This window comes from Megalopta genalis, chromosome 5 (genome assembly GCF_051020955.1).
Source record: "Megalopta genalis isolate 19385.01 chromosome 5, iyMegGena1_principal, whole genome shotgun sequence".
Classification (NCBI taxonomy): Eukaryota; Metazoa; Arthropoda; class Insecta; order Hymenoptera; family Halictidae; genus Megalopta; species Megalopta genalis.
The window spans coordinates 3,060,942-3,088,913 of record NC_135017.1 but is presented as its reverse complement, the minus strand read 5'-3'; the positions used below and the strand labels follow the sequence as shown (position 1 = coordinate 3,088,913).

Here is a 27,972-nt window from a genome sequence, read left to right as displayed (position 1 = left end):
GGTGAACGATGTTACTGTTTTAACCCTTTCGCTACGGCGGGCCTCGCCGCGGAGTCCCTCGTGTAGAACGGAGCACCCTGCCGAAAGCAGGAACATTAAGCGCGCGCAGTCTTCAGCATTCGGGGCCAAGTCTTTTGCTTCAAAAACGTTGGATTAATATGACCAGATTTATTACAATTGATCGTAGTTTTTGGTAGATGATAGCGTCTGCGAACAGAGGAAAGCGAGGCGATAGCCCTTGTTTTAACTTTTGGCTCCATTGTTGTGACCGGTGACTATAGTCACCCGTCGTGTATAGGTGGCATCTTGTGGCAAGTGACTATAGTCACCCATCGTATGCGGGTGTCGTTTTGTGGCGGGTGACTATAGTCACCCGTAGTAGCGAAAGGGTTAAATACTAACCATTATTTTTTAAGTGCTATATTTCGTTGATTTTTATATGATGGCTATTTTCGAGACTCGCTTACACACTTACATTCAAAGAAACCTTCATTTATATGACCTCTGTTGACCTTATAAGTAATACTTATAATAATTTCTGAGTTTAAAAAATTTGAATTTAATAATACAAAAGTTAGTCGTTGAATGCTACGAGGGTCACCGGTGATCGGCACTTAACTTGGCGGTGACGCCATGGGAGCCACCGGTGACCGGCGCACCTAAATTTATAGAAATATATATAATTTAAAACAAATGTCAATATCTAAAATTTTGTATTATTACCATCGTCAATTCAAACAGTGACCCCCGTCGCAATTAACATGTCAAACATGGTTATACACTGTAACTTATTTATTGCAGATAATATTTCAACATTATATGTATCACATAAAAGAAAATTCATCGTGGCGCCGCGGGCAATTTCTGTAAAACCGGCGTGGCACATTCAACGTGTTAATAATTAAATGAAGGTTTCACTTAGATATTTAAATTAAACAGCGTTAGCACCAGCGGTTAAAATATTACTATAAATTAATTATTATAATTTAAAAAATTTTGATATGTGATTTATTAAATGTAATTATATTATTATGGTGGAGCATATAATACATAAATTTTTAATATTTAATATTTATGTATATTTATTATTTTACAAAAGATTAGGGTTAGATATCCTGTTATAAAATTAATAATTAAATTAATAATTAAATGTAAATTATTAAAATTAAATAATTTAAATAAGCGCGGTCGTTATTGCTTGCCTCTTATTAGTGGATCTTTACAAATAGCTTCGCTGACGACTCCTCTATAGGTCTTTAGACAAAAACGTCTCCTTTCTTTACCCCCACTCTTTCGTCATTAACAGAATTGCCAAATCAATAACGAAACTATAGTAAATTCTCCTTAATTGACCCTCAGCCTGTACGCAAAAATGAACAATTTAGGGTGAGGAGAAACGATTATTCGAGCCTTGCGGCTTGTTTCTATAGTTGTTGACAAGTGGTAACTATAAAAACAAGCCGCAATGCATAAATAATCGTATCTCCTCCTCTCAAATTGTCCATTTTAGCTTCCAAGCTCAGGATCGATTAGAAAGCATTAGGAACGACGTCTAAAAGTGTAGACAGCCTCCACAAAATTTATGACACCCGGAGACCTCTTTGCATTTAGTGTAGTCGTTATGAGTCTTAAGATGGGCTATGCCTGGGTCCTATGTGGACTATACTAGCCGCTCACCCGGAGATCTTTGCAGTCTCCCTCTTAAATATCCTCTAAAAGTTAGCAACTCAGCACCGAGAGTCAACATTGATCATTGTTCACCTACAATTCAGATCCCGCCAGCTGACAACCTCTTCGATTCTCTTCCAGGTGGCTACCTAACGGTCCAGGACGCACCTTTCAACACCCCTCTGGGCGTAGCGTTCGTCCAAGCCGGCGAAGAGATGGGCTACGACATACTGGACGTGAATGGCGAGAAACAAACAGGGTTCGGCTTCTATCAGTTCACGATGCGACGAGCCTCCAGGTGCAGCACAGCGAAAGCCTTTATCCGGCCAATCCAGCACCGCAAGAACTTCCACTTGTCTCTGTTCAGCCACGTCACCAAGATCCTGATAGATCCCCGCACCAAACGTGCCTACGGCGTCGAGTTCATTCGGGAGGGTCGCAAAGAGGTGGCCTACGCCAGGAAAGAGGTGATCGTCTCCGGCGGCGCGGTGAACACTCCCCAGCTGTTGATGCTGTCCGGAGTGGGGCCTCGGGCTCATCTGGAGGAGATAGGGATCCCCGTGATCCAAGACTCGCCGGGAGTTGGTCAGAACCTGCAGGACCACATCGCCATGGGCGGCCTTGCCTTCCTGATCGATTACCAGATCAGCATCGTGATGAGCCGATTGGTGAACGTGAACTCCGTGATTCGGTACGTCATCAACCAGGACGGGCCACTGACCTCGAACGTGGGTCTGGAGGCCGTCGGGTTCATCTCCACCAAGTACGCTAACCAGAGCGACGACTGGCCAGACATATCCCTTATGCTGACGGCGTCCTCGACGAACTCCGACGGTGGGACCCAAGTAAAGAACGCCCATGGCTTGACCGACGAGTTTTACAACGATGTATTTGGGAAGATCAACGAAAGAGACGTCTTCGGGGTGTTCCCTATGATCCTGAGGCCAAAATCCCGAGGATACATCAAGCTGAAGTCGAAGAACCCGCTGGACCATCCGCTCATATACCCTAACTACTTGACTCATCCTGACGATGTCAAGGTGCTCAGGGAAGGCGCCAAGGCTTCCGTGGCTTTCGGGGAGACGAAGAGCATGAAGAGGTTCGGCGCCAGGTTCCATAGTAAACCTGTGCCCAACTGCAAGCACTTGCCTCTGTTCACCGACGAATATTGGGAGTGCGCGATCAGACAGTACACCATGACGATCTACCACATGAGCTGCACAGCGAAGATGGGGCCGGCTTCCGACCCTATGGCGGTCGTGGATCCCGAGCTGAGGGTCTACGGGGTGACTGGGTTGAGGGTGATCGACGCGTCGATCATGCCCACAATTACCAATGGGAACATCAATGCCCCGGTGATCATGATCGGGGAGAAGGGCGCGGATATGGTTAAGAGACAGTGGATGACGAGAAGAAAGAGAGATAATGCGACTGATAGTGGATTTTGATATGATCTTTGTTAGGGGAACGGGGTGTTTTAGGTGCTTTAGGAGCTAAGGTTTGTATAGGGTGAGCTTTCGAGTACGATGACTTCAAATTTTTCATTGACACTTTATCGGTCGCTGGTACGACAGTTCTGCCACGGCACAAACTAATGTTAACGGCCGCTGGTACAATGCGTGTATCGCGCGCAGTGTGCTCGGGAAAAATCGCTACGCAAGGAGTGGGGGCAGAGGACGCATACGCGATAGACCCGCACAGCGGCGTGGCGCGTCCACAAGGTGGCAGCTATTGTATCGTATTGTATCTACGTCGCGTCGCGTCGCGATCGTAGTTCAGAATTATAATGTTCACCCGGTAGAACCCGCGCCGCGCCGCTGTGCGGGACTCCCTGCGCATGAGTCGCCGCCCCACTCCTTGCGTAGCGATTTTTCCTGAATACACTGAAGACACTTGGTTTCTTTAATCTTCTGTCACGTACATGCATTTTTATTTAATTTTACGAATACTTTCTGCATTCGAATTTAAATATTTTGTGAAGTTTACCTGACAATTGACTGCTGATTTACAAACTATAATTTAATTATAATTTTGTTTCTTTGTAAAATATCAGTTTAATCTAGGAAAAAACGAAGGCACCCCATGAAGGTTTTTTATGGAACCGCACAGCCTGAGAAGTGTCAATTGTCTAAAGAATGTTTCGAAACGAGGTTTGGGATTTTAGCAGGCTTGAGCATTGTTTAAACAATTCCAGATAAATTGCATCGATAACGTGCTATCTTATTTGGTTGTTTTAAAGCAGCTTTGTATATTAGTTGCTATTAAATTAAGTACCTAAATTTTCTATTTGAGTAAATTTCTGCTTAAATAATTTTTCAAATACATTTTACTGGCATTTGTTATTAAATATAACAATGGTATTTAGGTTTGTCGCAATGTGTATAACTTCTTGACGAAATCTTTGAAGTAATAACAATTTTAACTGATTACGCTTCTGGTAACTCTATAATTATTAATTTTCAGCTGTACTTTATACAGTAACAAATTTAATACAATAATATATGTTGTCCTAAAAATCGTACAACTTCTGCTCGATATATTTTTTTACATGACAAATAACAACAAATAACAATTAACTTTCCTCCAATTTTTAACTTTAAATTGACGTTTTTATTATAATTACTGAATATAAATCCGTAAAGTGTCCTCAATTCTATTTTAACTTTGAACGTACTTTTTGCTTTGTCAGCAATATTTATGCGTTTTCTATGTCACGCTATTTTGTGAACTCTAAATGCAATTTAATATTATATTGTAAATACACAATTGTGGGTACATAATTATTAATGAAAAAAGAACATCTGCGCAGATAGTTTGTGTTAGAACAGTAACAATTGCAAAAACTAGGACTAGTTCTTGAAAACTATAATATACGAGAAATATATGTAAATATATAAATATGTATGTTAATATATATATTATATATATATAATATATATAATTATATATAATATATATATATTACTGAGATCGAACGAAAATTTTCTCCAATGAACTTTTGAGCCTTGCGACCAGCAATGCCGCAGTTATTTCTGTGATTGAAAAGTGCAAGCGGTAGCCTTATCTATCATCGGATCCAGTTTCACGACCATACCGCTCGTGTTTCATGTGCAGTAACAATTTTAGCACGTCCTTGTTATTAGCCGCTGCCATAAGGCAGCATTAAATCTCGATGACACACCGTCACATCACCGGTCAAAATTGTCGTAACCAAAGAGCATTCCAACAAATGCAGTATTGTTTTACACAATAGAATCAACTAAATAAATAAACATAAATAAACAATCTTTATTTTAATTATCTTTTGAAACTCATCGAACGTTCAGCTTTTGGTGTCCTTTTCACATTGATCACTGTTTAAATTTTTGTAGTATTTTTGTATATTTGTAGTATTTGTATGTTCTATGCAAAATTGAATTGTATCATAAACTACGGTATATTATGATAAATACAAAATCATATTGTAATAAATTAATTATACGTTCAGGAGAGTTCATTGGATATTACTATGTTAATTCCTTAAATGTATCAGCTAAAGCGCAAGATGTGCTTGAAAGTGCAGAATTAGGTAAAATTTATTATAGTGAAAAATTTAAGTACGGCGTGATTTATGAGTTATTTGAAGTTGTTGTATTGCGCGGCTCATTCTGCATAACACGAACGAGTAATCCAAGCGGTTTAGCAAAAGTGGTTTTTAATTATCGTGTGGTTGCACGCTTTTCTATGTGTCCATGTTCGTTAAGTAGGTGCCCTTTATCGAACGTCGTTTTCAAACTGAATAGAATACATTTAAAAACAACAATTTATAACACTCGAATGGCGAACATAATTGAACAAAAGTGCACAGTTTAATGTTACATCGCAATTATAACGACATAAACAATAGCTAAAATGAAAGGGGTCACTGAAACGCGTCTACCATTGCATAAATTTTACAATTAATTTCAAAAACTCAGACAAGTTTTACATATAAATTCGACCTTTGGATATACTTAGAATTTTTTATAATTTTATTCATCAATTTTTACAACGTTTGTACGCATTAGTTCGAAGAGCTTAATGAAACATGTGAAAATTTCAATGAATTGTCAGAACAATATTCAGAGAACAATATTTATAATCAGGGACAAAGCAGATCCGAGTATCGTTGTTCGAGTATTAATAACCGGTTTGATGGATAATTTAGAGCAATTTAAAAACCGACCAATTTTTCTATGAAAATGACGTCCGATAAAGTGCACCACAATATCGCAGAGTAATTAAATCTATTTGAATTGTCCAATTGGATTGCTCAATTGTGCATAAATTTTCATTGTATAAAAATCGTTACGATGTCCCATAAAGCCCGAATGTAACTCCGCGTCTAACGTAAAAATAATCGCGGCCAAACCGACGCGCGATTTTACGTTGAATGTATAATAGTTAATTGTTATACGTCGCACGATGATCGTAATTTATATGGAGAGTACCTCGGATAAAGAATCGCCCTAAGTGTCTTTATAGTATTATTTATTGCCTCTCTCTTCCGTACTTGTTACTAGAATAATAAATAGCCTAAGTCCATGCTTGTATATTTATTTTACTACACGAACAATCAAATTGTTAGACGATAAGACGTCGAAAACTATGGAGTACCTTTTGCAGTTATTAACAAACTGCGGATGTTCATGCAAACGCATATTGTTTTTAGAAGATAGGTAGGCCCATGATTCCAAAAATATATTTTTTATTTCACATATTTTGCGTATGTTTTGCGTATTTATGTTTAAATGCATTTGCAAGAATATATACTATTATAATTGCGTTATTAATATATGTTATTATAAGTATATTATTAGTATATGTTATTATAATTATATTGTTTATATATGTTATTATAATTATATTATTAATATATGTTATTATAATTATATTGTTTATATATATATAATATATATATAATTAAATACATATTATACATATGAAATATATGTGTAATATAATATATATTATATTATATATATATGATATATTATGATTATATTATCAATATATTAATTATTATGTATTATTAAGTGAACATTAGGAGTCGCTATTAGTATTTCGAATTCGAACAGTTCGGTTGCGTCATTGAAGTGGCAAGGTAAATTTTAAGCGTGCGCGTTTCCACGTAGCTGGATCCGAAGGCGGCCCAAATTTTATCATCGACGAAAATAACGAAGAAAGTATTTATTGTTGAACACGCGATAAAAGTGTGAAGTGCGATCGAACATCACAATTAGTCCGATGCATGTGCAACAACACTGCTCCAGTAAATATAATTTAATTTTCGTACAAATTAATTTTTACTGACAAACACCATCAACAAAACCATCATCAAATTTAGAAGAAAAATACTTTCAATATACCGTAATTCGATGCATAATATCATGCATATTTCGCGTATTTTTCGTGCACAAATTTCGTATGCATTTCCCACATTTATCGTACAATCGATATCGTTCATCTGCGAACATCCGCAGCCTAATTATCAGAGTCTCAACGTTAATAATACAAATATTGGAGAATTCTTTCCAGTGCCTGTACCAGTTATTTTCGCCGTGGCTGTCGCGATCATGCGAACGGAAACGAAAAAACGTCCCCTCGTTAAACGAAAGGTCCCGCGTCCAACTTATTCGAGGCGGTCTTCGCGAGCGAAAAAAGAGAAGACCGCGCGAGTGGCTACGGCGAAACTTGCTTTTAAATATTCGCGAGTTGCACCATAATCGATAGTGCCCGATTGCTTCACCGTGGATCGCGGACGGGTTAGCGGCTCGCAGATTCGTTGGTTTAAAAACTGGAAGTGAATTACTGCAGTTGACGTTGTGCCCTCCGGTGCAGCGTGTTGCATAATTTTGAATGGCTCGTGTCTAGGATATTTTTTCAGGTCGCATACTTTTGAATCGAATGGTGACAATATGCATATCAGATCGCGATCGCTAGATTGCGGATTTTAAGTAATTTTAATGAGTTGTTCTTACCATGTCAACGCTTTAATTTCGTTTCATTTGTTCACTATTCTATGTTTTACGCATATATCGTTATCATCAATTCACAAAATCCGCGGTCTAATTGTCACTAATCTTCTCTGCATGGTTGCAACTTTAATAAACCTGTGCCCTCGAAGCAGGTACGTCGTTTTATGAGTATGTAGTGCGATTTTCGTATTGCGTTGCACCGCCGTTAAACCGAGGATGTTTATGCAAACGCATAGCTTGATTCAAGTGGATTAAATACATTTGATTTGGACGGAAATGTGTTTCATAATTGAAGGATGCCAAAAATGTATCGTTCCTTTTGCACTTTTTGCATACTTGCAAGTACGTTGCGTTCTTTCTTTAATTTTATAATTTAAACATTATGCCCGATTAAATATGGTATAATAGCTAGTTTAGTTTAATATCGTACAATATTTAGATTGATTAAATATGATATAATATTTAGATTGATTAAATATATGATATAATATTTAGATTGATTAAATATGATATAATATTTAGATTGATTAAATATGATATAATATTTAGAATGATTAAATATGATATAATATTTAGATTGATTAAATATGATATAATATTTAGTTTGACTAATTACGATGTAATATTTAGCTCGATTAAATAAGATTAAATATTATACTCTATTAAATATAATATAAAATCTAGTTCAGTTTAATGTAGTACAATATTTAGATCGATTAAATGTGATGCGATATTTAACTCGATTAAATATGATGCAATATTTTGTACGATTAAGTATGATAAAAAATTTAGTTCATTTAAATATGATATAATATTTAGCTCGATTAAATATGGTACAGTATTTAGTTCGATTAAATATGATATAAAACCGAATTCGTTTTAATGTAATATGCAATAGTATGTATATTCTCATCGTCTCGTCATTGTAAATTATTAACAATTACCAATTACAAGTAGAGTAAGTGTATTTGCAAAACCATTTTAAATAGTTTAAACCATTTTAATGGTCGAGTGTTAAAAAATCAAAAGTACTGTAAGTGTTAAACGTCAACTTATATAATATTAATTTAAAATATAATTTCAAGTCAACGATATTTACATTCTTGATACATAGGACGATAATATACTGTTAAATACATTAATTCAACAGAATTGTGTAAATTTTTCTTCCTTGTCAAAGTGTATAGTTTCTGCGTTTGCGACACGTGTATAGTCCTTGCGTGACAAGAAAACACCTTTACGTTCACATTCCCCCTCTTACTAGCTGCGGCAGTGGAACAGCTTACTAGACGCAGCTAATAAGACGAAGAATGTAGACAAAAAGGTGCCTTCTTGTTGCGTGAGGACTATATTTTGCATACTCGTTTTATGAAACGAGTTTTTTTTATGAAACGAATTTTTCAATATCAGAGGTTCAAATGAAATATGTTACATTTATTTCATCACTTTTAAGAAGTACTCTGTCCTTTGGTATTGAAAAATTAGGTTTTTTAGAAATTGAATTGTACAAATTTGTAATAAAAAATATAGAAATTATTTTGATAGTGGAATCAAAACGTTGATTAATAAATAGGAATAATTTAACACGATGATTTAAAGTAGATGTATTAGGTCTACTGGAAAGTTCTGTCCGTTTAAGAAATGAAAGGAAATAATAGATTTTTCATAAATTTAGTAATATTTATTGTACAATATAATTTCCGTCGTTACTTATGACCTCTTGCCAGCGTGATGGCAATTTGTGAGCAATATTTTTCAAAAATATATAATAAACAAATTTTTCAAAAATATATATTAAAAATATATATATTAATTATTTTTATGTTAGTCATGGAACAGAAATACTTAATATTAAACTGAGGACTTTTTAACATTTATGACAACTTTCTAAAAGATCAGCATATGAATAAACACTAATTTTTTGTTAGTCATTTTATAATTAAGGGTTTATGTTTCCACAAATAAGTGTTTTAGAGATATGACGATCTGTTCATGCAGAAATATCTTTAATCAACTAATTATATTTAAGTGTTTGCTTTTAGAGAATGCCATAATATAGTAATTTAACAATATAACGCAACATATGATTATCAAAGTTAGAAGGAACGGTGTAATTGCTCAATTGTCAGTCATTAATTCGTAAGGAATACTGTTTAAAATAAGGCTAATTAATTAATCGTTTCCTGTTTGCAAAATTGATTGTCGCTAATAACGATAATAATAACGATAATAATTTCTGCCTTTGTGTCGGAATTATTTTTTTGAGCTGCCTAAGTTACTTCGAGAACATTTACTATGAAGAACTTGATCCTTTTTTTATTTTTGCATCGTTTTATATATTCGTAATTATTATTATAATTTGTTTGTTGTCAAATTAGTTTTACAGCCAATTACAAGATAAATGTATTTTAAATTCGAGAATATGTTTATAAAATATTTATAGGCATTAGAAAACTGTTTCATCAAGTGCACTATTTTGTACAGTTTTGTAAAACAAATTATGGCGTAATGTATGAATACACAATATTTTATTATATCAATTATACAATATAATATGTGTTTTAGCTAGTTATGAAATGTTATGTAAAGTGTAATTAATGTATATTTCAATTTTATATAGCTAATAATTTTCATTTGAATTATGTGTTATATAATTTAGAAAATTATATTAATATATATTTCAATTTTATATACTTTTCAGTTAAATTATATATATATAATTTAATTGAAAATATATATTAAAAATTATATTATATATTATTATTATATATTAAAATTAAATTAATATATATTTCAGTTTTATATACTTAAAAAATTTTCAATTAAATTATATTATATATATATTTCAATTAAATTATATTATATTATATATGTATAAAACTGAAATATATATTAATATAATTTTCTAAATTATATAACATATAATTTAAATGAAAATTTTTAACTACATAAAGTCGCAATATAGATCACAATGGAAAAGAGCCTAAATGCGTGATCACTATCACGGTTAACGCAACGTTCTACTAGAAAATTGTGCCACTGACGTATGTAGGAAGCAATTTTCGCTTACGCTAGAGCATCGCACTACTATTCTACTGACGATAATATATTCACGCATTCTTAGATACTACACGAGATGGAATAACCCTGTTTCGACAGTCATCTGATGATAATGATTGTCACAGTGAATTATTAATCCCATTCGAAATGAATTGTGTATCAATAAATACTGCAACTGATTAGTCATAACTTACGAAAAATAATTATAAATAAACTATATAATTTGTTGTGTATCAAAACGTGTAAATAAAATAAATATACATAAGTTCAATTTTATTATTTCGAATATGACCGAAGTTAATTATTTATATTTATTAAGAAGTCTATTTTGATGTATTAACTGTAAAATGTATATAAAAAAAAAATATTAAAACTAGTAATTGTAAAATAGTAAGAGTAATTAAATGATTTTCCGTTGAACTAATTTACCATTTTACTTTGATGTACAATGTTATTTTTTATACATTCTTTCGAATCTTTGTTTTCTTTAAAGAATGGGAAAAATATTTGTAATTGTCTTTTTGCACACATGTTTCCTGTTATCTTGAATTCACAATGTGTTCGATTTTCAAGGCGAAATAATAATTGTAGTTGTGCGATTTGCATTTCCTTGAGGAAAGTGTCCTAATAAGGAAAATATTTTGTTAACAGACACAAAAATCAATTGTTTTGACTAACAATAGCTGGCACTAGAAAAACAACTTTCTAACTGCATACATAAATTGCAGCCTGTATAATAATAATAACAATGATGATAATAATAATAATAAATTTCTTCTAAAACCTTCTGAATGTATAAAAAAGAACTCCAAATTCCTTAAAGAAAAATTGCAATGTCACAAAAATTAATTTAAACGGCATATATAAATAAAATTTTCTAAGCATTCTAAAAGTAAGTATTCTAAGTATTCTAAATATTCCAAATTTTCTGAAATTTTCTAAGTAAATAAAATTCTTTTAATAAAAAATTGAAACGATACAAAAATCAATGAATTCAAATAAAAATGTTGAAATTGCCGTAAATTGGAGAACGACTTTTGAACTAAAACAGCAAATTCTTGAAAGAAACAGGTGCAACCCGATGGAAAACTGCGATATCACGGTAATTAATTATTCGCGACGAAATTGCGGAGACCGGCGTCGCGGCGCTAGAAAAACAATTTTTGACCCGCAACAACTGGAAATTCCGCTGGCGGTATCCCTTGAGCGTCCTTGAACACATCGCACCGATTCGTCGGCCGTATGAAAGTACATTTCACCTGCAACGAGTTGCATAACTCGGCTGACGTTAACGAGAAATCCTCGATCTTTCGGCCACTCGCATAAAATGCTACGTGCTTCTTGGCATGCGTCGTCCAGGCCGAAAACATGGCTGCGCAAAAATCGGAAACGACCCGAATCGTTGCATCGTAAATTAGTTCGCGTTTTGCATCATCGATATATCCAGCCTCGTATATAAATACCACTGAAATCTTTGACAAGCGTTTCACCACACTCCTTTAGAGGCACGAGCCCGTTAATGGCGTCGGAACGACATTTCTTTTACGTTTTAACTGTATTTAGATGAAAGGCGCGAATTGTTGTGTGCAGCTGTCGGAATGCGTGACTTTTACCTGTTACGTTGTTCAGGATTTTATATCGAAGATAGTGAATGACAGATTGATTATCGCGTCAGGGTGAACACACACAAGTGATACAGTTACAGTCAGTCGAAAAAGTCTCCGTACAGCATTCGAAACGCAATAACTTTCAAAGCTGCACTCTAAAAGACTTGAATTTTTTTAGATGATAGAGGAACTGGTACACTTTTATCCGAGGCTATAGCGAAAATTTAGAAAATGTCTTTCATAGATCTCGGCAAATTGTATGCGTGCTGAAAATTCCATCGAAATCGTTTAACCAAGAGTCGAGCTACAGGCGCGTTGAAAGATTTAAAAAACTTCCATATTTCTTACAGGTTTTGGTGAAAATTGTGACAAAACTGCGATTTTGCCGTCTCTAATTTATTGTAATTCATAACAACGTCAACCGAATTCGATCAAATTTTCAGAATGCATATAAGTTACCGAGATCTACGTAAAACATTTTATAAATTTTCGTTATAGGCTCGAACAAGAGTTTTCTCGCACAGATTGATGCAATTTGTAATACTCATTTTTTATGTCTAAAAGAGATATTACAATTTGCAAGTAACAGAGCATTCATAATTTTTGTATGTACTTTGTTGCAGGCAATTGTAAAGTGCGTCAAACAGTGCATTAAAAAATTGCAAATAATCTCATTTAAACAGTGAATAAACAAAAAGTCGATTCTTTTTTTATATATTTCTTAATGCATTAGACAGTACATATAATTCTTTATTTTGTTGATTCTTTAGTAATAAATTCATTTTGCAATTACTGAGATTTTACAATGCTTGCTACAATCTCCTGTGTAATTTGTTCTACTTAAAAAAATACAAATTGTAACACAAATATACAAATATATTTAACGTTCTTTATTCATAATGGACCATTTGTCAATAGTCCTGTATTTATTATTGAGAAATTCTCTCTTGAATTATTTTATTGTTGCAAGGTAATCTGCAAATTGACAATTTCGTTGATTTTGTCGTCGGTATGTTTGTTCGAAAGCATCCAACAATGATCGATTATTCAATGACTCATCGAAACCATCAACATCTTGGGAAACTCGTTGCAACAACTTGTTTCTCCAAAGAAAAGGCTCGTAGTAAGTTCATAATCCATCTGTTTATTTTACACCAATTATTCCAGTCTCATTCGAGTAACGTGAGTAACATGGATGGACAACCATGATCACACCTGACCTCCTTGTCTTTTGTTAAAAAAAGGCAGGCCATAAAACAGCATGTAATTGTACTGTAATTGAACTATTAGCTTGCGTAAGAAGTTCGTTCGTCAAGGATATTTTTTTCCAACAAAGAAATGGATGAAGTTAACACGTTTTTTTAGTCTCAAAAATTCATTTTTACTGTTATATACAGGGTGCCCTATATATATATATAGCTAAAGAAGGCAACCTAAATGTCTGTTTTTTTTTGGAGATATTGAAAAACTTTATTAACAAAAGTTGTTCAATTCAAAACTCTTCTGCAACTTGAGAATTTTCGGAGATTTCAAGGTTACCATCACTTTTTTAGTTAGAAACATGTATTTTTTGTATACATTAGTTGATGCAGCTAGATCTATCCTATAAAAACAACTATTAACCTAGGTATGTGAAAAAATTATATGTTTAACAGATAATGATTTAATTTCAATTTTGTGAATTTTTAAAGTGGATTTTGCCATTGAAATTGTTCAATTGTTATTCATTTGTCAAGTTGTTAAATTGTTATTCATTTGTCAAGTTGTTCAATTGTTATTCATTTGTCAAGTTATTAAATTATTATTCATTTTTTAAGAAGTGTTATTATAAATTATTAGTTATTTGTCAAGTTGTTTAATTGTTATTTATTTATCAAGTTATTCAATTGTTACTCATTTGTTATGTTGTGAAACTATTATCCATTTATTAAATGTGAATTTGTAATACATACGCTAACTTGTTACATTGTTAGTTGTTAAATGATAACCCATTTTTTATGTTGTCGAATTGTAATTCATGTTTAAAATTGTTCAATTATCATTCATTTCTTCATTTGTTAAATTATTAATCATTTCTGTAAGTTATTAAATTATAATTCACGTGTTAAGTTGTTAAATTGTTAAATTACCATATATTTGTTATGTTATGTCGTCAAATTGTTACATATTTGTTAACTCGTTGTATTGTTGTACATTTATTTAGTTGTTAACAGATTATCCACTATTCGTGTTTTCCTTTTATAAAATCTTGTTTAACCATAAGTTTGACGAATATATACGTCATAACGAAAGTAATTACCATTTGCAATTAAAATTTAAATTTTCGTGGAAACTAAATCACTTTCATACATTAAAAACGCTTTAAAATAAATCCAAGAAAAGTACGAAATAAAAAATGGCGAGAAGAGTGGAATTTACGAAAATGAAATGTTTTCTTTTTGTAGATTTTATTTTTTAGTTTTTCGGTTAGCGTCAATATCGAAAGGACTAAAAACAGAGTTCGTACCTAGCGAGCTCTGATCGTAATACACTGCAAACACTACTTGCTTGATTCTTGTTACCATCATTCTTAACCGATAAAGAAGTTCTCTAAGAAAACCATTGCATTGCATCTGAGGAAAATTGAAAAATTGTGAAAAATTCAGCATCAAAAATTCGACATGCAGAATGCAAGATGTAGGACGATATACTTGATGAACAAAAAATAACTTGACCATTTCGAATAATTTACATGCTTTCAATAACATGAAAAAAATGTCGAAAGAAAAGATTGTTCTTGATTTGGAGAGGTAAATGTTATAATAATCAGAGTTTTTCTCAATTTTCGCAATTTCAGGATCATCGATGTTTTTTTTTTGAAACGGAGTATATATTAACATTTGTATTATAATGACGTAACAGGTGGACTCAAATACAATCCAATGACCCGTAATGCAGTGACCTTCACATGATCTTGAGTAGAAAAAATTTAACAGACGATGATCTAAAAATCGCGCAAAAAAATGATCTTGAAAAAAATGTTTCCGTTTATCATACCATGGAACCAAACAGTATATTACTTTGACATTTATTCAGGTATTATCAATAACAAGTGAAATGTTAAAGGTGGCCAAGTTATTTTGATTACCCTATGCATTAACGCAATGTCAAATCGTGTATCACTATTAGCATCATTACTAATGATTATTAATAGTAATAATTACTAGTATTATTAATTACTATTAATAGTAATAACTACTAGTATTGTTAATGATTATTAATATTAATAATGACTAATATTACTAATTATTATTAATAGTAATAATTACTAATATTACTCATTATTATTAATAGTAATAATTACTAATATTACTAATTATTATTAATAGTAATAATTACCAGTAGTACTAATTATTAGTAGTAGTAAGAATTACTGATATTATTAATTATTATTAATAGTAATAATTACTAGTAGTACTAATTATTAGTAGTAGTAAGAATTACTGATATTATTAATTATTATTAATAGTAATAATTACTAGTAGTACTAATTATTAGTAGCAGTAAGAATTATTGATATTACTAATTATTATTAATAGTAATAAGTACTAATATTACTAATTATTATTAATAGGAATAATTACTAGTATTACTCATTATTATTAATAGGAATAATTACTAGTATCACTCATTATTATTGAGTAATACTATTACTATTATGTAATAGTAGTAACAGATACTATTATGACTAGTTATCATTATTAGTAATATTCGCAATTATTATCACTAATAATATTATTGGTAACATTATTAGTAATTATTATTTCTAATGTTATTCATAATTGGTATCACACACACTAATATTATTAGCACTTTATTGCTATAATTTACTCTAATGTGTACATTGAACGTGAACACTGAATTCTAATATTATTTCTATCATCATATGAACATTGAGCGCATACGATCAACCCTAATATTACCGTAATTATTATTACTTAAACATTAAACCCAACTACAAAATCGTAATATTATAGTCTCGCATAAACATTAAACTACTAATATGAGATTACATATTACTGTGAATGCATATATTTCAATTCAATTCGATCTGGCACCAACTGAATTTAATTTAGTATTAAGTTGTTATTCGGTCATTAAATGTCCTTCATCAATACAATATTTTACATTATTATTAATACATTGCCATCTAAAATGTTAAAATCTGTATAATGTATAAAAATCGACTTTGAATATTTTTGAACTGTCACATCCGCTAAATGACATCAAATATACCTTATCAGTGAACGAGCTTTAAAGAGAAACTCATGCGCAAATATGTAAGAGACATTGCAATAACCAGTTACTATCAGATTGCGCTTTTCATGTTTACGTATATGAGAAAAAAAGAACACGTGAAATACAAAACCGTGGAGCTTTAGTTTAGAAATTGGAAAAATTGTACGAAGATTGTTACGTTATTTTCGACTTATTCAAATTATTCAATAACAAAGTACACATCCATCCGATTTCGATTTCTTACAAGTGACTTAGTAGAGAATTTGTATTTTTCATAAAAATCCGCAGTCTAGTTACTAATAAGAATCCACTTTATCATGACCGGTAAAAAGTGATCGACCTTGTGAGAACATCAGCAACACGAGAGAGAAAGTTATTTATTCATAAGAAACACGCTGTTTACATTTATTTACAATTCTATACGGCGTGTGGGAACACGATTTTCAATAGTCAACGGTTATTTACATTGTTAGCTTGCGAGAGAGGAAAGTAAAAACCGGGAATGGAAAAAGTTCTGGAACTTCTTAATAAAGTTCTATTTGGAACAATATTTGTGGAACCTGTCTTCAAAAAAAGTTCTCGCCTCTAAGCTCCAACGAAGGAAATACGTTGTTGAAAATAGGAATTTTCAAAGGACAATGGATATCATATAAATTCCACAAATTTGAAAAATATTTTACTTCCAAAATTCAATTATTAATATTAATAATTACTAATATTACTAATTATTATTAATAGTAATAATTACTAATATTACTCATTATTATTAATAGTAATAATTACTAATATTACTCATTATTATTAATAGTAATAATTACTAATATTACTCATTATTATTAATAGTAATAATTACTAATATTACTAATTATTATTAATAGTAATAATTACTAGTAGTACTAATTATTAGTAGTAGTAAGATTTTCGTATAATTCAATTATACGTATAAAAAAATACTATTATAGAGTGTACGGTACAATATTTCGTTTGATTAAGTATGTTACAACAAATATGGTTCCCATAGTATCGTCATTGTAAATTATAACAATTACCAATTATGTAGAGTAAGTGTATTTTACGATGTTATAGTTTACGTAACAATGTACACAAATTTGTAAAATTATTTTAAATGTTCCTCGTCGTCGAGTGTTAAAAAATCAAAAGAACTGTACGCGTTAAACGTCAACTTATAATATTAATTTAAAATATAATTTCAAGTCAACAATATTTACATTCTTGTTACATAGGACGATAAGATACTGTTAAATACGTTAATTGAACAGAATTGTGTACATTTTTCTTCCTATTAGCCAAAAACGAATACATTAAATCAATTAGATATAATTACGATTTTCCTGTTTTTTTTTTTGTCAATAGTTGTTCTAACTATAAAGTAAAGCCTTTTCTAATAACTATCTTAAAAATAACATTCATGGAAATTTCATTACATAAATTCTAGAGTATCTGTTCCATAAGAACGCTTTTATAGCGATTCTTTGCGATAAGAATTACTAATTCGACGGTAATTATTATCCTCCTATTTATATATATATATATATATAAAATTAATTTAAATGTCTCTCTCTCTCTCTATTAAAAACTGATTACGATTTAATCCTCTTAAGTGAAAGATATAAGTACGGTAATTTCTCTCTAATTCTCGCTGAGATTGCGCACAAAAATGGACAATTTGGGAAGAGAAGATCTGATTATTCGAGCCTTGCGGCTCGTTTTTGTATTTACCGATTGTCAACAACTATAAAAACGTGCCACGAGGCTCGACAAATCGTATCTCCACTTCCCAAATTGTGCATTTTTGTGCGCAATCTCAGCGAGAATTAGGGAGAAATTGTTTTATACCTTTTTTTTAAAGGAAATGTCGCCGATTCTCAACAACTATAAAAACGAGCCGCGAGGCTCGAACAATCTTATCTCTCCTTCCCAAATTGTCCATTTCTGTTTACAAGCTTCGATCGGCGGTAGAAACACGTGTCGTTTCGATTTTAACATCGAAACACGCACGATACCGCGATATCTTTGGAAATTGGTACATTAAATTTACATGTCGAAATGGTTCCCTGCTTTCTACATACCTCGGTGAGCACTTATCGTAATGTGCTTCGAATAAAAATACCAAGGAGAAACCGTTCGACGACATGCACCGGAATAAAGGACGCTGCTCCCACCCACTTCCGACGATCACTTCCTGGTGATGAACTCGTCAGAATTTGTAATCGAGACGTTCCTAATTAGCGCGGTAATGGTCACCTGCTGCCAAGCGAGCACGAAGGAGACCGCCTATCGGGCTAATGCGAGTGCTATCATTGGGACGAATCTTTTACGCGAGATTAAGTCACGTAGAAATATTGATTTACTTCCTTAATTAATTTTTAATAAGTTGAACGCTCTTAAACTGTGTCCGTCCTTTAAAAGAGGATATTCAAGTGTGAACTTCTGAAAAAAAATCAATTTTCTTTTGCATATTTTCAAAGGATATATGTAGTTTCAAAAATACATCTCTGGAACCTTACATGCGAACTCCTAAAATTAACGAAGTCATCGTTGTTTGAGGAACGCGACGACCTTATATCGTTAGTGATATGCTAAACTTTAAAGGCATTTTTCTCGAAACCATGTTTTTCGGAACGGTGTCCATAATGTCTCAAAACCTACTCGACTAATTGACTCGAAATTTTAGTACACGTCTGAGTTAATTATTAATTTAGTTTTTTCTACAATAAATGCATTATATCCTAACCGCTGCTGTCGTTAACAGGAGATGAAGGTAAACTTTGTTTTATGTTCTTGTTCTCAATAGACATTTTATAGATAACAAAAAATATTCCACCTTTAGTAAAATACGATAAAATAAAATATACCTTTTTAAGTATTGTTATAAAATAGAATTTGAGAAGAAGAATGTTCGTTAGACATGTTATTCATAAAGTGGTACTATAAGTAAATATTTAAAACGATATTTAGAAAGGCACATTTTTATGTCATTGATTGGAACTTTTGTGGAACATGTACTTGCATATGGTAGCTATTATCTTTTTTTCTTTCTTGAAGATGATTCGACGACCTATTAAAGTAAGTATTTCAAGGTCAACGAAGGGGTCGTTCGACTTCGAATTATGTTTGTAAAATAGTGTAACATTAGAAATACGCGCTAAGATAAATTCAGTTGAAATAAACATTCTTTGCAAGTAATTGAATTAATTTGTGAAAGTTGTTTTGACAAAGATATAACGCGAGAAATAAAAAGGACAATAAATTGAAATTAGATAAATGTTTTTTAGGAGCAGTTGAATTTATTTATGAAGGTCCTTTCATCATAAATAGTGTCACAGTAACTCAAAACGTAGATAAAAATGACATCGAAATGACATTATTTGAAATATCCTTTCAAATATCATGATGATTTCATTTCAAATAATTATTGGTAATAATCATGAAGTTAAATTTAATGTTTCGGGCTGCTTTACACCTTTTTGCTTTAAACGAATTGTTGTGGAGATTTCATAAAATAAGATCTCTTCGTTCATTATTATTTCCAGCATTATTTCTTTGAACCAATTTAAAATAAAGAAATAACGAAATAATTTATTTTTTTGAAATCGCGTCATCTCAAATGAATCGATATTCATATTTAATTTCAAATAACGATATTGAAAATAACGATCTGAAATAAATTATTTTAAATAATTACTTTCTATTTTGATTTCAAATAACATTTGCCCAGGTCTGAGACAGACTACCATAAAATATTGCAACTAAAAAGGTAAAGTAACAAAAAATTATGTAAAGTAAGAAAATTACTTTTACAATACTTTCAAATTATTAGATAATACAATGCCCTTCACATTAATGATAAGAACGTCTGATCAATGCAATGACAATTATGGGACATTTTTCACGGTATCACCTTCTCATGCTGACTTAAAATTTGTAATGACAAAAAATGTATAAAATTCGCAAGTCGTCTTTTACATCGATTACATCAATACACAACTAGCTAATATTACGCGACGTCTTATGACATTATTTAAATTGAAATTCGAGGTGACCAAACGATACGTAGTTCGAGGAAATTGATTTTTGTGATGTTTTCCAACGGTTATGCCACGCGAATCATATCCGCGTGCATCCGTAATATAAACGTCGAATCGAATGCACAATAGTTATGCGACATTGGGTCCTGAATGCCACGTAGACCGTAGAGTAGGCGAGAGAAAGTTCGCGGTTGGATATGGGGCTTCTTGACTCACTCCAAGAAAGCAAAGAGAAAGACTAGAATGCGTTGCGTTGAGATTCTTAATTGGCGTGCCGCAAAAGACACATTTCATTCGGGGGTGCATTGTTTGAATATAAAGAAAAGAACGACATTTGTTTCTAATTGTAGACTCAATTGTTATATATTTTTTCGATTTTTATATACTTTAACAGGAATATTTCGAACGTTTTATTAAGTATAGAAAATTAATTGATAAAATACATTGTGTAATATAATGTTAAACTAAACACAATGTTCTTTTATTTTCATAATTTTATCCAATTGTCGGTATAATATTTATGGTATTATAATTTTTCTACATTTTACTATTATTTCTTGCACTCGGTATAATTAATTAATAACAATATAATTTTCATCAGATTTTACTATTTTTTTCTCATACTAGGTGCACTTAATTAATAATAACATTATTTTTGTCACATTACAGTAATCTTTCTTCTAGTGAATTTAATCGATCAAAAATGGCAATTTAGATAATAATTAATTTTTGCAAAGGTATGTGCGTGTGCGCGCGCGCGTGTGTTATTGTTCCATATTATATTATTTTTATTTCTATATATCTTATGCTAAGTATTAAAAGTGTGTTTTCAAGAAAAATTTTATGTAAAAATTAATTTATATCGAAATTATTTTATAACACTCAATTTTCAAAACTTGTGACAATAGCTTCTTTTGAAACTAAACTTAGATGATTAATATTCTCGAAAACTGAACTTGCAATCGAAAAAAGAAATCTAAAAGTAAATTATTAATACAAAGTATTCTACTGAATTCCATTCTTATAAAAAATTACTTCTGATAAAAATTGCAATCGAACATACATTAGTATCAAAAACTATTTAATTAGGTTCTTATAAAGACTCGCACAGCAGTCTTGATAAATCACTTGATTAATATGACAATAACAAAACAGTTCAAATATTGACCATTTGGAACAATGAAATTTAAATAAACCACTTCTCGCAGTTAACTGTAAACAGTTCTAGTGTTATTCTACTCAGACGACTCAAAAAGTATGTCGCTAGTTGTGTTTTTTTAATAAATATTGACTTGCTAAAGTTATTATTTACCATCACGCAACAGAAATTAATGAAGTAGTTTAACATTCTAGGTCAGACTAGGAAGCAATTATAAAACTAGCATAATCATCGTTTCCTATCATCCCAGGAATTGATTTATACTGTTTACTTTTAGTTACGTTGCTCTTTTCATAGTAGTTCATATTGCAAACCTGTTTTTAAATAAACAAATGCAAGAAATCATATTTTCAGAATCTGTTCCACCTTAACGCAAATAAACTAACTAACATCTAATTGATCTCCCGAGAATCTATATAATTTTAGGTAATAAATTAGTTAATAACAAAAAATTGAATCCGGAAGATTCCTGTGTTTTTCCTGATATCTATTTCTGACTTTTTTAAATACATAGAATTAAATGATTTAAATATATAAAGTTAAGTGATTTAATTATATAAATATGTAGTTTAAAAAAAATTTATAAATATGTAGATTAAGTATATAAATATGTAGGTTAAGTATATAAATATGTAGTTCAAATATATAAATATGTAGTTCAAATATATAAATATGTAGTTTAAATATATAAATAAACTTTAAATGTATATGCCGTTTTTTCGTGTTTAACAGTATAAATGGACACGTCCTTGCACAATATTAAGCATGATCCCTATCGATGTAGAAAGTGTAAAAATTCTTGTATGAAAGGAAAATAGGAGCGTGCGCATTTTATAATACAAGCTGTTGTAACACGAACATTCTGCATTGAGTATTGGTTATTGAACAGTTACTTAACAGGTATGCGTGCACGATATCGTAACGAAGACAAATCAATTAAACATAACTTTTTTTGTATGAGATCCGTATTAAAGAAATTATTACATCGTTGCAATATGCACTTTGATTTAGTACTCGATTTAGCATTCAATTTTTATTGCACAATTTAGTACTCAATTTGGTATTTAAATTAATAATCGATTTCATGATTAACTTAGTTTTTATTTTGTTAGTCAAATTAATATTCGATTTACTATTTAATTTAGTATTTACTTTGATATATTAAATTTTCAATTCAATTTACTATTTACCTTATTATTTGCTTTGGTATGCAAATTAATATTCGATTTAGTATAGAATTTAGTATTTAATTTGGTATTCGATTTAATGTTCGATTTAGTATTTAATTTAGTATTTGCTTTGGTGTCCAATTTTATGTTCAATTTATTATTTAACTTAACATTTACTTTGGAATTCAAATTAATATTCGACTTACTACTTAATTTTTGGTATTTATTTTGATACTAAATTCTAAATTAAATTCTCTGATTACCTTAATATTTACTTTGGAATTCAATTTAATATTCGATTTACTATTTAATTTTGTATATTCAATATGATATTTGATTTACCGTATAATTTAATATTTGCTGTAGTATTCAATTTACTATTTAATTTATTATTTAACTTAGTATTCATTTTGGTGCGTAATTTAATATTCAGTTCATTGTTTAATTTAGTGTCTACTTTGTTATTTAATTCGATGTGCAATTCATTATTTGATGTGGCATTTAATTGAATAATCAATTCAACGTATAATTTATTAGATATATAACATATTAATCAATTCAGTAGATGTTAAGTATAATACTCAATTTAATCTCCCATCTAGTGCGTAATATTATAATTAATATTCTATTTTTAAAATGTATAACACTTTAATATTCAGTTTGTTGGATACAACAACTAATTTCTTTTTATATTAATATTTATAGTGATATTTCATGTTAATAACTCTTTATATTATTTCTTAGCCTTTTCGGTAATTATATTTTATAGGATATGTTACAGAGTTCAACGACCTGGAAATATGTTACAAGCATCATCATTCAAAACGACATTCTAATGCACATCGAAATTCAACAGAATTCTCTATGGAGTAGTACAAAGAAGAATCGAATTTATAGTACTATTGCAGAATGACGTCGAGGAGTGTTACCATAATCCCTATCAAATCGAATCGAAAACTAACCTGGATCTCGACCAATGTAAGTCTATTCTAGACACAAACCAGGCCTTCATATTACCGTGAATCTAAATGATTATTAGACCAATTAATCTGTCAGATCTGCCAACGTCTTTCATTACCGGAGAAAAGAGTCGTTGAAAAAGGGGATGATAATAAAAAAAAGGGGATGTACAAATCGAAACAATGTCATTCACAGCGACACGAAGATCTAGGTTAGGTTAGGTTTGCTATTTTGCATAACGATCGAAGTGAACGGAACTGGCAAAGTGAGTGCATCGAGCGTGCAATCTGTGCAATCCTCCCACTCCCCCGTCGATCCCCAATAAGACCAATCGAAAATATTCTGTGCAGAACGTAATTGACCTGGAACATAGCCTAAACCTACTTCAAATCTGAGAAATGCTATAAACAGTAATTTCTCCCTTAAATAATTCTCCCTAATTAATATTTAACTATAAAAACGATACGCAAGGCTCTTGTGCGCAATCTGAGCGCGAATTAGGGAGAAATTAGAGTATCTAGTCATGGTGCCCGGATTTTATAGGAAAATTCGGGGACAAAAATTGTATCCAATTAAAATTCAATGAAATATTTGTAATTCAAACCTGATTCAATTAAAACTCGTTTCTAAGAATGGATGAGATGTCTCCTTTCAGAATATGGACGCGAGTCAATTCTTTTATCAATATATAATTTATGATATATATTATATACTCCAACGCTACCCATTGAAAATCGCACACAGACAATCCTATAAGTTTTGAAAATATTTTTACACTTCCAACAAATTTAAATTGTTGTATTAACTGGATCGTGGAATATAAAATTTACGTAATTATCGTAAGCGAATTCATGAAAATAAATTGTATCAGCTTTACTTTCAGTTTATAATTTTACATATAATAAGCTGTTTGTACTGTAAATTATATTGTACAAAATAAACTGACCACAATTATGTATATTATCTATATTTTAGTTTAATTTTATTTGATTTTTATTCTCTGTCAACGATGTTGTCTTCGCCAGCATGTCTAAACCTCATTGTCTAGATTAAAAAATGAGGGATGATTTCCAATCATAAATAAAATTGTACCAGTTCGTGATTGATAAGGAACCCGATTTTTTCAGAAAAGCTAGGAATGTACGTGATATGAGAAAGTAAGGTAAATAACGTACGAAAAATATTGAAATTGTTGGTGTAATATTATTATAATATTATTATATTATTATTATATATTATTATATTATTATTATTATATTATAATACAAATTATTTTTCAGCAAATATAGGGAAAACCCTAAAATCGAAGGTGCTGCTATTATTATTATAGTAATAATATTAAAATTCTCCATGAATTATTATTATTAGAAGAATATTAATATTATTATAGTAATGATATAACTATCTGTGTACTATTGGTATAATAAAAATATTATATTACAATATTACGATTAATAATAATATTATTGGAATAAGAATATTAATATCATTATTATAATAACACACAGGCAATTTTAATATTTTTATTACTATGATAATAATAATAATAGCAGCACCTTCGATTTTAACAGACAACATTTCAACAGTTCCCCTATTTTTGCTAAAAAAAGGATTTGTGTTAGTTAATTCGAATAATGTCACGTGGTGATTATCATTCTAAAAACAAGCAAGATGCAATTTAGCACGGCAGATGGAGAATCAATTCCAGGTGTTTCTTAATTAGTTTTTGTAATTTGAATTTCCGACGGATTTTTATAAGACACCCTGTACATTGTTATCGATATTCTTACGGAGCATCGGAAGACGAATCCAACAAGTATAATGAACATATAGTTTCGATCATTTAACCTTGACATAGTTACGTCTGAAAGATTAGGTAGTCAGCTTTCAGACCCAAGTATCTCAGAACTGAATGATCACAATTGTACGGTCATTGTACTCATTTAACTCGTATGATCACGCTCTACAAGAATATCGACAGTAAACTACGAAATTCTTCTACTGACGAACGCCATAATTTGTAAACCTTCAGAAGATCGATTCTATTTTATTCTACATCCACCGGAACGGATGTCCGGCGATTGTAGCCCGCCGTTCGTCGAAGTCAGGAGACCAGAAACATAAAAACAAGTGTCTTGCTTAAATTTAGCAGCACTATGTTTGAGATTAAGAAAGTGGAACATGTACCTGTAAATTTCAAAGCGAAACAAATTAAAATTCATCATCGTCTTAAATTTACGTTCGCTACCGTAGGTATACATTGAAGATAAAATACTATTAGGTTAGACTTTATTTTTGATATAGTAAACTTAGCATACTTATCGGTTTCAACTGACGTACGTCGAAGTTCGCTTTTAATTGACTGTCGAACTTAAGTTAATCGTAATTACCAGTAAATCATTCCACTGCTTATCATTGTTTTTACTTCAAGTAGATTTCTTCTTACACTGATTTAAATAATTAGATAACGAGATGCTCGTCAATTAATTAATGATTATTATACAATTAGTATTATTTACTATAAACAATTTCTCACTTTATGGTTAATTAATTCATTTCAAAAAGAGATTGCATTTAAATGAATTTAATTTCCTAATTAGGCGAGGCAAGACAGGAAATTGAAATATTGATTAAACGAGTTATTTAATAGAAAAATAAAATCGATCGATTTATTTTAAAACGACGCAATGTATCAGTCGGTAATGTATTTGTTAAAAAACCTAACCCCGATCACTGAAAACAACGCAAACAATATCGCGACCACATTAAAGTCAAACTATGAATAAACAAATTATTTTAATTCTTAGATAATGTGCGAATTAATTGTCTTGGATAACACCAAACATTAGTTAACACTCAGTTATTACTTGACAATTTATAGTCGGAGTAATTCAAGACTCATCGAAACCGCAAAATTAATTCCAATAAGTAGTCAAAATCGACTTGAAGTTTTCAATTGACTATTGGCTTAATTTAACTATATGAATCTTTACTATAAATTTGAATTCCAATAAATTGTTAATAGAAATTTAAATTTGTTACTAATAGACTGTAGATTTTTATGCAAAATACAAATTGCCTGCATAAACATTTCTGTCATTCTTTAATTATTTTGCGAACAATACAATAGTATTTTTAACTTTTTAAAATGCCTCCACCGTTTTTTATTTGATCTACTGATCTAATCAGGCGACGCAATAGTAGACAGAATCTTTAATAATACATTGAAACATAATCCTAAAATGTATTAGAAATTTGAGTACAACTTTAAATTTGATGATGTGAATATTTATTATAAATTTGAATTTCGATAGATTTTTAATAGAAATTTAAATTTGTCATCAGCAGACTGCGGAATTTTTATACAAAATAAAAGTTGCCCGCATTAATTGCAATACAAGGAAGCTGAATAAACATTTCTATCAGTTTTTAATTATTTTATCGAGTTGCGAGTAATACAATGGTATTTTTAAATTCTTTAAATATTTCCATTGTTTTGTATTCGACCTATTAATCTAATCAGATAGCTAACGTAAAATATTATCATACACTGAAATATATTCGAAAATGTATTACAAATTTGAACATAATTCATTCTAAATTAGTCAGTGTATGATAATATTTTACGTTAGCTATTGTCTACTATTTGATTAGATTAATAGGTCGAATACAAAACAATGGAAACATTTAAAGAATTTAAAAATACCATTGTATTATTCGCAACTCGATAAAATAATTAAAAAATGATAGAAATGTTTATTCAGCTTCCTTGTGCGGGCAACTTTTATTTTGTATAAAAATCCCACAGTCTGCTGATGACAAATTTAAATTTCTATTAAAAATCTATCGAAATTCAAATTTATAATAAATATTCATATCATCAAATTTAAAGTTGTACTCAAATTTATAATACATTTTAGGATTATGTTTCAATATGTCTACTATTTGATTAGATTAATAGGTCGAATACAAAACAATGGAAACATTTAAAGAATTTAAAAATACCATTGTATTATTCGCGACTCG

General features: G+C 30.8%; 2 protein-coding genes across 5 annotated transcripts in view; one reads left to right on the top strand and one right to left on the bottom strand.

The window, feature by feature from the left end:
* Positions 1 to 6,407, top strand: part of LOC117221872 (glucose dehydrogenase [FAD, quinone]) — a 32,300-nt gene extending 25,893 nt beyond the window's left edge. For both annotated transcript variants that reach the window (XM_033473159.2, XM_076521505.1), the window contains exon 4: positions 1,810 to 6,407. In XM_033473159.2, coding sequence (XP_033329050.1) covers positions 1,810 to 3,116 — 1,307 coding nt within the window. In that variant the 3' untranslated portion in view covers positions 3,117 to 6,407. The remainder of the gene's footprint in view (positions 1 to 1,809) is intronic.
* Flo2 (flotillin-2) overlaps positions 1 to 27,972 on the bottom strand; it is a 483,891-nt gene that overhangs the window by 313,904 nt on the left and 142,015 nt on the right. The window lies entirely within an intron of this gene.